Below are 12,482 nucleotides of genomic sequence, written 5' to 3'. Positions count from 1 at the left end.
AGAACTTGGCTTGGTAGATTAAATATGGAGATAATTAAGTAGTTTCCTCTTAACATTTTCCTCTAACATTGAGTGTTTTTCCTTCATTTCAAAAATATGGTGAACATTTCTTCAATATTCATCATTATCATCACCAAAAAGGCCATTCACCATCCCGTCTTAACCATATATTGCCATTGCAATTGAAACCTAATTTCATTACTCATAATAAATACCTAGTATAAATAGGAGCCCATCACAACTAGTTGAGTGACTTTTTGGCACTTTGATACTCTAATTCTCAAAGCTCTCTAAAATTCTTTCAACTTTTGTTGTTGTTGTTGTTTAGCCTTATCATCAACTACAATTCCCTTTCTCTTGCTTATCAAACATCACTTGTTGCTGTGATCAATGTTATAGGATCAGCTCTAGTATTCTTCTCTGCCTTCTTTCGATATATCATGTTCACTTATTTATAAAGCTCCTCTGAACCCTCTACAATGTTTTAATTTTATCTATATTACTCTCATAGAATACCACAAATGGATATATGATGTTATTAGTATGTTATAATCTCTAAAAAATGAAATTAGTTATAAATTTCTTTTCATATTATTTATTCAATTTGAACTTTTATGGTTTAATTATATATGAAGTTTCACTTAATATCAACTGTCTATAATGATTATATAATAATGGAGGTTAATGTTACTTTAATACATTTCATATTTATATATTTAAATTAAGAAAATAACTAAAAGAACTCTCATCAGGGTAACCATCGTCCTAAAAAAAAGGTTAGCCATCAGCATAGTGGATGTGCAAATCCTTGATGGAAAAGAAGAGAATGATAAACTCAAAATGATTAGTGTTAAAAACAGTATTTGCTAAAAGCAAGGAAATAAATGAATGGATGAGCGTATTCTAAGGGATTAAGATGGAAGAATTGAAGAGGTTGTGTGGTATAAAAGGAGAGGTATGCATGCAATTCAAAATCAACTCAAGCAAACCATCTTCCTCTTCCTCTAGAAGGGGATAATTAATAAATTACTGTCGGGCGAAAAAAAAGGGTAAGAGATGGCTCGATTAATGTTAATATCGATGCTATTTCTCTTGGCAGGATCAATGCTTATGGTCCAGGGCGGAGATCCCACCCTTTTTTTCGAATGGAACGTCACCTATGGCACCATTGCTCCCTTGGGAGTGCCAGTAAAGGGTATTCTTATTAACGGGCAATTCCCGGGACCAAATCTTAACTCTACCACCAACAACAATATCGTGGTCAATGTGTTCAATAACCTTGATGAGCCATTCCTTGTAACATGGTAAGCGACTACCAAGAGTAGTTTCTTTTTTACATTAATATGATTATGCTAGTGAAGAGTCGAGCTAATTATCTGTGGAAATGGGATTTGTTGCAGGGACGGCGTGCAGCATAGGAAGAACTCTTGGCAAGATGGTGTTCTGGGAACCAACTGTCCTATCCCCCCTGGGAAGAATTACACCTATAAATTCCAGGTGAAGGATCAGATTGGCAGCTACATGTACTATCCGGTGACGGCAATGCACAAGGCGGTTGGTGGTTTCGGTGGCCTCCGTGTTAACAGCCGTCTACTCATCCCTGTTCCCTACGCTGATCCGGCTGATGACTATACTCTCTTAGTGGGAGACTTTTTCAACAAGGGACACACCAGCCTCAAGAAGATTCTTGATAGCGGTCGCAACCTTGGGAGATGTGACGGTGTCCACCTTAATGGGAAAGTTGCGAAAGGTGATGGGAAGGATGAACCTCTGTTTACGATGGAGGCAGGCAAAACGTACAAGTACAGGATTTGCAATACGGGTATCAAGACATCTCTGAACGTCAGGTTCCAGGGCCACACCATGAAATTGGTTGAGATGGAGGGTTCCCACACAATGCAGAATGACTATGACTCCCTTGATGTGCATGTTGGACAGTGCTTCAGTGTGCTTGTTACTGCCAACCAGGAACCAAGGGATTACTATGTGGTGGCCTCTACCCGTTTTACCAGACGTGAGGTTACAGCAACCGGCATCATCCGTTACAAGAATGGCAAGGGAGCTGCCTCATCCGAGTTGCCACCGCCACCTGTTGGTTGGGCTTGGTCACTCAATCAATTCCGTACCTTCCGTTGGAACTTGACTTCTAACGCTGCTAGGCCTAACCCTCAGGGCTCCTACAAATATGGTTCCATTAACATTACCCGCACCATCAAGCTTGCCAACACTGCACAAAGAGTAGATGGCAAGCTCCGATATGCTCTTAATGGAGTCTCCTATGTCGAACCAACCACTCCACTAAAACTTGCAGAATACTACGGCGTAGCCGACAAGGTTTTCAAGTATGATACCATTCCCGATGAGCCACCAAGTGACAACACTAGGGTAACTTTGGCACCTATTGTCCTCAACATGACACACAGAAACTTTGTGGAAATCATCTTCGAGAATCACGAGACCGCCATTCAGTCTTACCACTTGTCTGGCTACTCATTCTTTGCCGTGGGGTAAGTATAGCTTCTAACATAACAAATACATGTGGTGATTTTATTGCCTGAGTTGAAGTAATAAGTTGTATAATGATTTGTTGCAGCATGGACATTGGGAAATGGAGCCCTGAGAAGAGGATGAACTACAATCTTCTCGACGCCGTGAGCAGACACACCATACAGGTATTCCCCAACTCCTGGTCAGCAATCCTATTGACATTCGACAACTGCGGGATGTGGAACCTGAGGTCGGAGATATGGGACAGGCATTACCTTGGGCAACAGCTTTATGCTAGTGTTATTTCCCCTAACCGATCCCTCAAGGATGAGTACAACTTGCCGGAAGGTGTATTGACTTGCGGCATCGTGCAAGGCATGCCAAGGCCTCCACCTTTCAGCAGTTAATTTAAATAAGCTTATAAATCTGTATCCAATTCTGGCGTATGGGGAGAGAGAGGGTGAGAAAAGCTTGAGTTCCAAATGTATTTAATGAAATAAAAGGTGTATTTCTGCATGCCTGCAAGTTGGTTAAAACTGAACATGGATGTAAAATTTGCTTTATAATCGCATGAAAGATGGTTTAGATTTAAATTGATGGTTCTACTATTTCCGCTGCGTAACAAGGAAGAGAGACTCGAAAGGCAAATCGACGAAACAAAAATCAAATTAGTTTTCTTAAATGACACTACTTTTAATAACCTGGACTTTAAATTTTGTCAGACTTAATAATTTGGTGGTTTTTGAGGAATTTAGACAAAAATGTTATGTTTTCCAAAAAGATAGTCAAAGTAGAAGTTTTAAGTTTTACTTAGCCATTTCGATTAACAGTGTAGCATTTAGAATCTGGCTGGGCCGAATTAGGGAAGTTACACCTCTAATATACCCTTACTTTTGACAAAGTTAGAAACAAAGATTTCCTGATTTCAGCTGTTCCATAGGTTCCAACAGATCACTCTAAATAGCATGTCCCCACTGGGCACCACCACAAGACATGATCAATGGAGACAGATCTATTTGTACAAAATTGGTAACATCTATCCTAATAATTTCTGCATGCATGCAAGTTATCTTGATTGATAACTAAAAGGTGCAGGTGCAAAAGAGAGATTACCCCTTCAACTGGTATTGATATTGTTAATGACTAGCATGATATGCTACTTTGTTTTAAAATTCTAATATTCTAATATTCATTTGGAAACAAACCAAAAAATTCTAATATTCTAATAGTGGAACCATCAATTTCATTCTAAACCATCTTTCATGCGATTATTAAGCAAATTTTACATTCACGTTCAGTTTTAACCAACTTGCAGGCATGCAGAAATTCAAACATAAAAACCCATGCCACCGTCCAAAATTAACCAAAATTACAGTCCCAAATAGTAAAAAAACCATGTTAAAACTTAGGTTAAATTTTAAAAAAAATACTGAATTAAATAAAAATCGAGACGAGACCTCCGAATGTTGTGTCCAATCCTAACATTGAGAGTTATTTATAAGAAGTAAATTAAAGGAGTGAACTTGAAACAATGTATATGCGTAAAAACAATTAATGAAGTATACAACCATCATTATAACAGAACATATAGTAAATCATGGCATCACAACCCTCAGTATTACAATATTTTGTACATGTCATGCTCATGTGAAACAGTACAAAATTCCTACCCATCCATCTGCTACACAAGAGTTTCTTAGTAATCGTCATCTGATTCACCAAAACAGTAGGAGTCGTAGCTCAATGTAGACGAACCACCAGTAACAATATGCAATTAAACTACTAATAATTTGCAGACAAGCTACCAGTAAGTTGGGCACAAACCGCCAGTACTCCAAACAATACTCCAGAGGTTGCAGATTAACTACTAATGTAATAATACAGATAAACCGCCAATACTCCATGAAACTCCTCCATCACCAATAAATCTTCAATCTCTATGTAATGCAATATGTCATATCAATAATGTAGCATATCATGCTAGTCATTAACAATATCAATAACAGTGGCATACTTAACATGGTTTTAGTTTATCAGTATCCGTGGCATGCTTTACATGCAATTGATATATACAATATAAACCAGTGTCATGCTTTTACATGCAAACAATAAACTGCAGCTCATCTACATCTCAACAGACCTACAATCAGAAAATGCATACGACACTTACACACACTGTACAACCCAATTTTGCCCAAACATGGGCCCAACAAATAAAACAATAACTAACCTAAAACTAATCCAAATACAGCCCAAAACCCGAATCCCAAAACACCCAAGCCCAATTTCATAAAAAAAAATCTGCCTAGGGTCCTTTGGCCTCTGCCACTGCCACTCCGCGCCGCACCTACCACCACCTGCTCCCATCACCACTGGCATCTGCAAAGGAGAAAGAAGCAAGGAAAATATATCAAAAACAGTAACAAAAATAGGCTATAAAAGCCAAACTTGTAACATGAAAAGGGGCTTTTTTCTTTGAAAAAAAAAAGGCTATTTATGTAACACAAAAACGGATTAAACAAAGATCTTAAGGTGATTCCTTTTTTTCTTTTCACATCTTTCCCTTTAGATCTGTTTTTTTACTTTTATACATATAATATACATATACTAATAAAAAAGAATAGTTGATATTCGCGAAAAAAAAATACCTCTTTTGAATTTTCCGGCCACCGCACGTGACGCCGGCGCGACGGAGGCACGGCGGTCTCCTTTGCCGGATTCTGGGTTTCTGCCGGAGAAGGGGAAATGTTTTGAGAGAAAAAGGGGTGAAGGGTTTTGTTTTTTTTTAAGAAATGAGAATTTGAATTTTTTTTTGTTTTTTTTCACTTAAATATCGTTAGTAAAACGACGCCGTTTTGGGTGAGGGGATCCGCGTGTTGACCCGACCCGCACCCAAGGATCCGCATGTTTTCATTTAAGGGTCTATTTGTGCGCTCAGTCCCTCCTACTTTGAAGCGCGTTGCAATTCGGCCCTCTTTGCCTTTTTTGTTATTTTTGATTTAGCCCCATAATTTTATTTTTACTTCAATCTGGTCCACTTTAACGCTGCGTTTTGGGGCTTTGGTTTATTTACTGTTTTGGTCTCTCTTTGTTTGGCGCGTGTTGCAATTTAATCCTTTTAGTGTTTATTTATTTCGAAATCGCCCAGTATTAATGTTTTTATTTTGATTTAATCCCTTTTTAGCAATTTTATTGTTTAATTAATTATTTTAGTGTTATTATTATTATTATTATTATTATTGTTATTATTATTATTACTACTATTATTAATTATTATTGGCTTTATTTTCTGTTTATTTAATTTGTTACTATTATATTAATATATTAAGTAGTTTATATTATTTTCAACTTCATTTTTATTTTTATATATATATATTTATGTATTATGCTTGCTCATATTTTATAATAGCTTACTTTTATATATGCATAAACGTATATATGTAAATATTTTATATATATTCTATAATTATATATCCATATGTATTGGTAAATCAATATATATTTTCTATACATTTTATAAATACACGTATATAAAATATGCTTTCATACACCTTTATTATATATATACATTTACATATACTTTATACGTCCAAAATATATCTTGTACATATTCTTTACGTTTTATGACTCATACACATATGTATTTTTATATATTTAATGATTATTATATGTATATATGTATGTACATACATTTACATGACTTTTAAATGTATAATAATTCAAACATGTACATTTATACACATTTTTCATATTCTCATTATTTATTTATATATATGTGTTTATATATCTTTCATATTTGCATAATGTTGTTAATTTTGTTGATTTATTTGCACGTTTATTATTGTTTGTTCTCTTTCTTTAGTTCCTAATTATTTGTTACCTTGCCCTGATTATTTTTATTATTTATTGTTTGGCTTGTATCATTTTATTTACATTGTCACCATTATTATTTTACATCCATTTTACTCGAATTTATTAAGAACAAAAAATTTCAAAATAAAAGCAACACTCGGTATTTGGGATCTTCAAGAGAATCAAGCCCTAACGTATTGGGTTCCGATTTTCTTTGCTGAATCTAAATAATCGAGGTTTCTTTTTTAAAAAAATAAAAATGAAAAGTTCATTATCAGGAATTCAATATGTCGTGTCCTAACGTATTGGATGTGACATGTTATTTTTTTCGAGATGATGATTTTCTTAAAAACAACCAAGGCAATGTTCAATTTTGAAATGTTGAGAAATTGTGCCCTAACGTATTGGGTTGCAATTTCCTCATCTAACTCGAACAATTGAATATCCTTTAATTCAATTTTTATAGTAGGAGTTTTTATAAGCAACCTATTTTATACAAGTCATTTTAAGATAAAGGATCGTATTTTAAATTCCTTTAAATTTTTTAATTTTCGACATTAAGATATTAAGTAATCAACTGGGTACCAATTTTGGGCGTATCGGGGGTGCTAATCCTTCCCCGTGCGTAACCGACTCCCGAACCCGTTTTTTTCTAAATTTCGTGGACCAGACTTGTTGTTTTAATAAAATCAAACCGTTTATTAAAAATAACCACTTTTCGAGGTGATCCAATCACACCTCATTAAAAAAGGATTGGTGGCGACTCCCGTTTTATTCGTTTTCGTCAAACCCAAGTCGACCCCGTTTTATCTAAAAAATGGTGTCAACACACACAATTAACCACAATTAGAAGCCCTTAAAGCATTCGGTTGATAAATGTCAAAAGTAATATGTTTAAGCCTCATTCTTAATGTGTTTTTAGACGATTATTCAATTTAAAATGGTGAATTGTGTGCTCTTAATCCTTTAAATTCATGTTTCTATACTTAGACAGCATTTGAGAGCAAAACAAGCAAAAAAAACGAAACTCGAAAAATCAGAGCATGTTTCAGGAGCCACACGGGCTGAGCCATTCCATACAGGCTTTCGTGACACAGACTATTTTGTGATGGTTTTTATTATTAATGCATTATTTGATTTTAATAATAAACATAGAAATTAGAATTAAAACATGGTAGCAGCAATGAAATTCTTGAAAGCTTGCGCATGATTTGAATATAAACAAATGGTCCAAAGCATTTTATTTCTTTAAATCCATTTGGAACTCAAGCTTTTCTCATCCTCTCTCTCCCCCTCTCTCCCCATACACCAGAATTGGATACAGATTTATAAGCTTATTTAAATTAACTGCTGAAAGGTGGAGGCCTTGGCATGCCTTGCACGATGCCGCAAGTCAATACACCTTCCGGCAAGTTGTACTCATCCTTGAGGGATCGGTTAGGGGAAATAACACTAGCATAAAGCTGTTGCCCAAGGTAATGCCTGTCCCATATCTCCGACCTCAGGTTCCACATCCCGCAGTTGTCGAATGTCAATAGGATTGCTGACCAGGAGTTGGGGAATACCTGTATGGTGTGTCTGCTCACGGCGTCGAGAAGATTGTAGTTCATCCTCTTCTCAGGGCTCCATTTCCCAATGTCCATGCTGCAACAAATCATTATACAACTTATTACTTCAACTCAGGCAATAAAATCACCACATGTATTTGTTATGTTAGAAGCTATACTTACCCCACGGCAAAGAATGAGTAGCCAGACAAGTGGTAAGACTGAATGGCGGTCTCGTGATTCTCGAAGATGATTTCCACAAAGTTTCTGTGTGTCATGTTGAGGACAATAGGTGCCAAAGTTACCCTAGTGTTGTCACTTGGTGGCTCATCGGGAATGGTATCATACTTGAAAACCTTGTCGGCTACGCCGTAGTATTCTGCAAGTTTTAGTGGAGTGGTTGGTTCGACATAGGAGACTCCATTAAGAGCATATCGGAGCTTGCCATCTACTCTTTGTGCAGTGTTGGCAAGCTTGATGGTGCGGGTAATGTTAATGGAACCATATTTGTAGGAGCCCTGAGGGTTAGGCCTAGCAGCGTTAGAAGTCAAGTTCCAACGGAAGGTACGGAATTGATTGAGTGACCAAGCCCAACCAACAGGTGGCGGTGGCAACTCGGATGAGGCAGCTCCCTTGCCATTCTTGTAACGGATGATGCCGGTTGCTGTAACCTCACGTCTGGTAAAACGGGTAGAGGCCACCACATAGTAATCCCTTGGTTCCTGGTTGGCAGTAACAAGCACACTGAAGCACTGTCCAACATGCACATCAAGGAGTCATAGTCATTCTGCATTGTGTGGGAACCTCCATCTCAACCAATTTCATGGTGTGGCCCTGGAACCTGACGTTCAGAGATGTCTTGATACCCGTATTGCAAATCCTGTACTTGTACGTTTTGCCTGCCTCCATCGTAAACAGAGGTTCATCCTTCCCATCACCTTTCGCAACTTTCCCATTAAGGTGGACACCGTCACATCTCCCAAGGTTGCGACCGCTATCAAGAATCTTCTTGAGGCTGGTGTGTCCCTTGTTGAAAAAGTCTCCCACTAAGAGAGTATAGTCATCAGCCGGATCAGCGTAGGGAACAGGGATGAGTAGACGGCTGTTAACACGGAGGCCACCGAAACCACCAACCGCCTTGTGCATTGCCGTCACCGGATAGTACATGTAGCTGCCAACCTGATCCTTCACCTGGAATTTATAGGTGTAATTCTTCCCAGGGGGGATAGGACAGTTGGTTCCCAGAACACCATCTTGCCAAGAGTTCTTCCTATGCTGCACGCCGTCCCTGCAACAAATCCCATTTCCACAGATAATTAGCTCGACTCTTCACTAGCATAATCATATTAATGTAAAAAAGAAACTACTCTTGGTAGTCGCTTACCATGTTACAAGGAATGGCTCATCAAGGTTATTGAACACATTGACCACGATATTGTTGTTGGTGGTAGAGTTAAGATTTGGTCCCGGAATTGCCCGTTAATAAGAATACCCTTACTGGCACTCCCAAGGGAGCAATGGTGCCATAGGTGACGTTCCATTCGAAAAAAGGGTGGGATCTCCGCCTGGACCATAAGCATTGATCCTGCCAAGAGAAATAGCATCGATATTAACATTAATCGAGCCATCTCTTACCCTTTTTTTTCGCCCGACAGTAATTTATTAATTATCCCCTTCTAGAGGAAGAGGAAGATGGTTTGCTTGAGTTGATTTTGAATTGCATGCATACCTCTCCTTTTATACCACACAACCTCTTCAATTCTTCCATCTTAATCCCTTAGAATACGCTCATCCATTCATTTATTTCCTTGCTTTTAGCAAATACTGTTTTTAACACTAATCATTTTGAGTTTATCATTCTCTTCTTTTCCATCAAGGATTTGCACATCCACTATGCTGATGGCTAACCTTTTTTTTAGGACGATGGTTACCCCGATGAGAGTTCTTTTAGTTATTTTCTTAATTTAAATATATAAATATGAAATGTATTAAAGTAACATTAACCTCCATTATTATATAATCATTATAGACAGTTGATATTAAGTGAAACTTCATATATAATTAAACCATAAAAGTTCAAATTGAATAAATAATATGAAAAGAAATTTATAACTAATTTCATTTTTTTAGAGATTATAACATACTAATAACATCATATATCCATTTGTGGTATTCTATGAGAGTAATATAGATAAAATTAAAACATTGTAGAGGGTTCAGAGGGAGCTTTATAAATAAGTGAACATGATATATCGAAAGAAGGCAGAGAAGAATACTAGAGCTGATCCTATAACATTGATCACAGCAACAAGTGATGTTTGATAAGCAAGAGAAAGGGAATTGTAGTTGATGATAAGGCTAAACAACAACAACAACAAAAGTTGAAAGAATTTTAGAGAGCTTTGAGAATTAGAGTATCAAAGTGCCAAAAAGTCACTCAACTAGTTGTGATGGGCTCCTATTTATACTAGGTATTTATTATGAGTAATGAAATTAGGTTTCAATTGCAATGGCAATATATGGTTAAGACGGGATGGTGAATGGCCTTTTTGGTGATGATAATGATGAATATTGAAGAAATGTTCACCATATTTTTGAAATGAAGGAAAAACACTCAATGTTAGAGGAAAATGTTAAGAGGAAACTACTTAATTATCTCCATATTTAATCTACCAAGCCAAGTTCTCCGAAAATCTCAAGAGTGAAGACAACCCGAGAACTCGTCAGAGGTTATTTTCACTTCTTCTACTTTGGTGAAGCGGTATCTTGTGAAACCTTTACCGCAGAACATCTCTTAGAATGCAAGACAATGGATGTTCTTGAACGAGAGTTGTTCATGGAAAAGGGTTATTCTTACTTGTTTCAAACAAAAGTTGTTCTATGGTAATGCTCCGTTTGGTAGAACTTATTCTGAATAATGACTCTTTCGAAAAAATACAATTCTACTAAATAGAAATTGTTCTAAGCATAGTTATTCGTAAAACACCATTATTTTGAACAAAAGGTGCTCTGAACTTAATCGAATATCACACGCAAGTATATGTATCGTTACAAGTGGTATAAAATATCGATCCCAAAGAGAATTTTTACTAATTAGAATGCCAATCATCAAAATTTAATTTTAATACCTATCCACATAAATCAATGACTAAATTAAATACAAGAAAATTCTAGAGTTCAAAGACAAGGGAAATTCAAATAGGCATTACTGTTCTACATCAAAATACCATTGGGATGGCATGACCCCAATTTGTCTAATAACAATAATGTATCGATTTCTCTGAGGGGTCGAGTGAGCACTTTATTCCAAAATCTTCTGAAACTTGTAGTTTGGACAATGAATCAGCTACCTTGTTTCTGTCCCTCTAATTTCCATAATATGTTCGTGGTGGCTTGAAAAGTGAATAACAACTATTTAAATTTGAGATTCAACTATTAGATTAAACTAGTTCTTTTTGTACAAAGGAAGGCTCAACTAGCCATAATGCAAAAAAAAAAAAAAAAACATTAGAGCGTAGGAGCTAAAAGTTCCTACTATCTTCACTTAGCACGTCAATTACTCTTAGAATAGTGTCCTCAAAGAAACCAGCAAAAAGAGCTTAGTTAAATACATGGATCAGAGACTACAGAGTAAGGTAAGTGTTGTTCTGCAAATCCAAATATCTGAAAGTGTTAGAAGTTGAAGTGATTCGTTCATCAAGTGAAGAGGACGTCAACGAATTAATTGCAAATCTAGATAATGTGAGTCCAATGTCCTTGGCTGTGATGGTGGCTTTACCTCTAGTGAGGTTTGACCTTTGTCAGGTTGTGATGATCATCGGTGCAGGAGGGCTAGTAGGCATTTGGATAAAAGTGACGATGAAATTTCAAGTAACATAAAGGGTGTTAGATTTTGCTCATTAGTCCAAGAAAATGAAAATGGGGGTAACTGTGTCAAATATGGTTGTGGAACGTTCAGAAGGTAGTAATGAGCTGTGCAATCGTAGTAGGGAAACAAAGAGTGTTCATGGGCACAACGATAAAGAGAGGAGGTACGAGACAGAAAAGGAAAACGAGCAATCGAGGCTTATAGCATATAAAAGGATATCTCAACTCAACCAGTGTGCCTCTGAAAGGCCTGATCATTGGTATTTATATGAAATAAAATCTACTTTGGCTCATTTTTCCCAAACAATCTGCCTCTATATTTATGTAATTTTCAATTTGTGATTGAAAAGAATTTGGATGTGTCTTACAAGAACTTGACTCTCCATTTTGGTCATCAAGTAAAGAAAGAAGCTCAGCATTGTTGTTTTCAACTCCCACTCTGTGAAACCCCTTGTTCTATGCAATATTTAAGCCCTTTTATCCAAGCTTCAACCCAAAACACTGAGCACAAACCCAAGTTTCTCATGTGCCCAACATATAAAAGAATAGAAAACCAAAATTTCACAAATAAAAATATAGGAAAGAGAATTTGAGCATGATGTGAATATAAAATAATAGTAATATGTACATTTATAAATTAATGTATATCAAAATCTATATAAAACTAGAATTTTAATGTTAAAAATATAGGAAAAAATTGAGCATCATATATATATTTATAAATTTAGA

At 36.4% G+C, this 12,482-nt stretch overlaps 1 protein-coding gene, 1 long non-coding RNA gene and 1 pseudogene across 3 annotated transcripts; 1 reads left to right on the top strand and 2 right to left on the bottom strand.

Moving 5' to 3' along the window:
• The first annotated feature begins 982 nt into the window (after positions 1-982).
• Positions 983-3,080, top strand: LOC105783514 (L-ascorbate oxidase homolog). Its single transcript, XM_012609015.2, has 3 exons — positions 983-1,304; positions 1,401-2,507; positions 2,594-3,080. The coding sequence occupies exons 1-3, from the start codon at positions 1,057-1,059 to the stop codon at positions 2,892-2,894; spliced, it is 1,656 nt and encodes a 551-aa protein (XP_012464469.2). The 5' UTR covers positions 983-1,056; the 3' UTR covers positions 2,895-3,080.
• Positions 3,081-4,423: 1,343 nt separating this feature from the next.
• On the bottom strand, positions 4,424-5,283 carry LOC128036070 (uncharacterized). The gene is made up of 2 exons (XR_008192922.1): positions 5,136-5,283; positions 4,424-4,866 (listed from the first exon to the last, which is right to left on the bottom strand). It is a non-coding gene; the product is annotated as an uncharacterized LOC128036070 (long non-coding RNA).
• A 2,266-nt stretch (positions 5,284-7,549) lies between these two features.
• Positions 7,550-9,588, bottom strand: LOC105781154 (L-ascorbate oxidase homolog; annotated as a pseudogene). The gene is made up of 3 exons (XR_008192418.1): positions 9,271-9,588; positions 8,070-9,174; positions 7,550-7,983 (listed from the first exon to the last, which is right to left on the bottom strand). The product of XR_008192418.1 is annotated as an L-ascorbate oxidase homolog (transcript).
• Between the last annotated feature and the right edge of the window lie 2,894 nt (positions 9,589-12,482).

The sequence above is a fragment of the Gossypium raimondii genome, chromosome 13 (assembly GCF_025698545.1).
Source record: "Gossypium raimondii isolate GPD5lz chromosome 13, ASM2569854v1, whole genome shotgun sequence".
Classification (NCBI taxonomy): domain Eukaryota; kingdom Viridiplantae; phylum Streptophyta; class Magnoliopsida; order Malvales; family Malvaceae; genus Gossypium; species Gossypium raimondii.
The sequence above is the reverse complement of the archived record's forward strand: the minus strand, read 5'-3'. Positions and strand labels throughout refer to the sequence as shown.

What these genes read in the sequence shown, in the direction of transcription:
- LOC105783514 (XM_012609015.2), top strand. Translation starts at nt 1,057, where the DNA reads ATGGCTCGATTAATGTTAATATCGATGCTATTTCTCTTGGCAGGATCA. An exon ending in GAGCCATTCCTTGTAACATG is followed by an intron (nt 1,305 to 1,400) that starts GTAAGCGACTAC and finishes GATTTGTTGCAG; the next exon opens with GGACGGCGTGCAGCATAGGA. An exon ending in TACTCATTCTTTGCCGTGGG is followed by an intron (nt 2,508 to 2,593) that starts GTAAGTATAGCT and finishes GATTTGTTGCAG; the next exon opens with CATGGACATTGGGAAATGGA.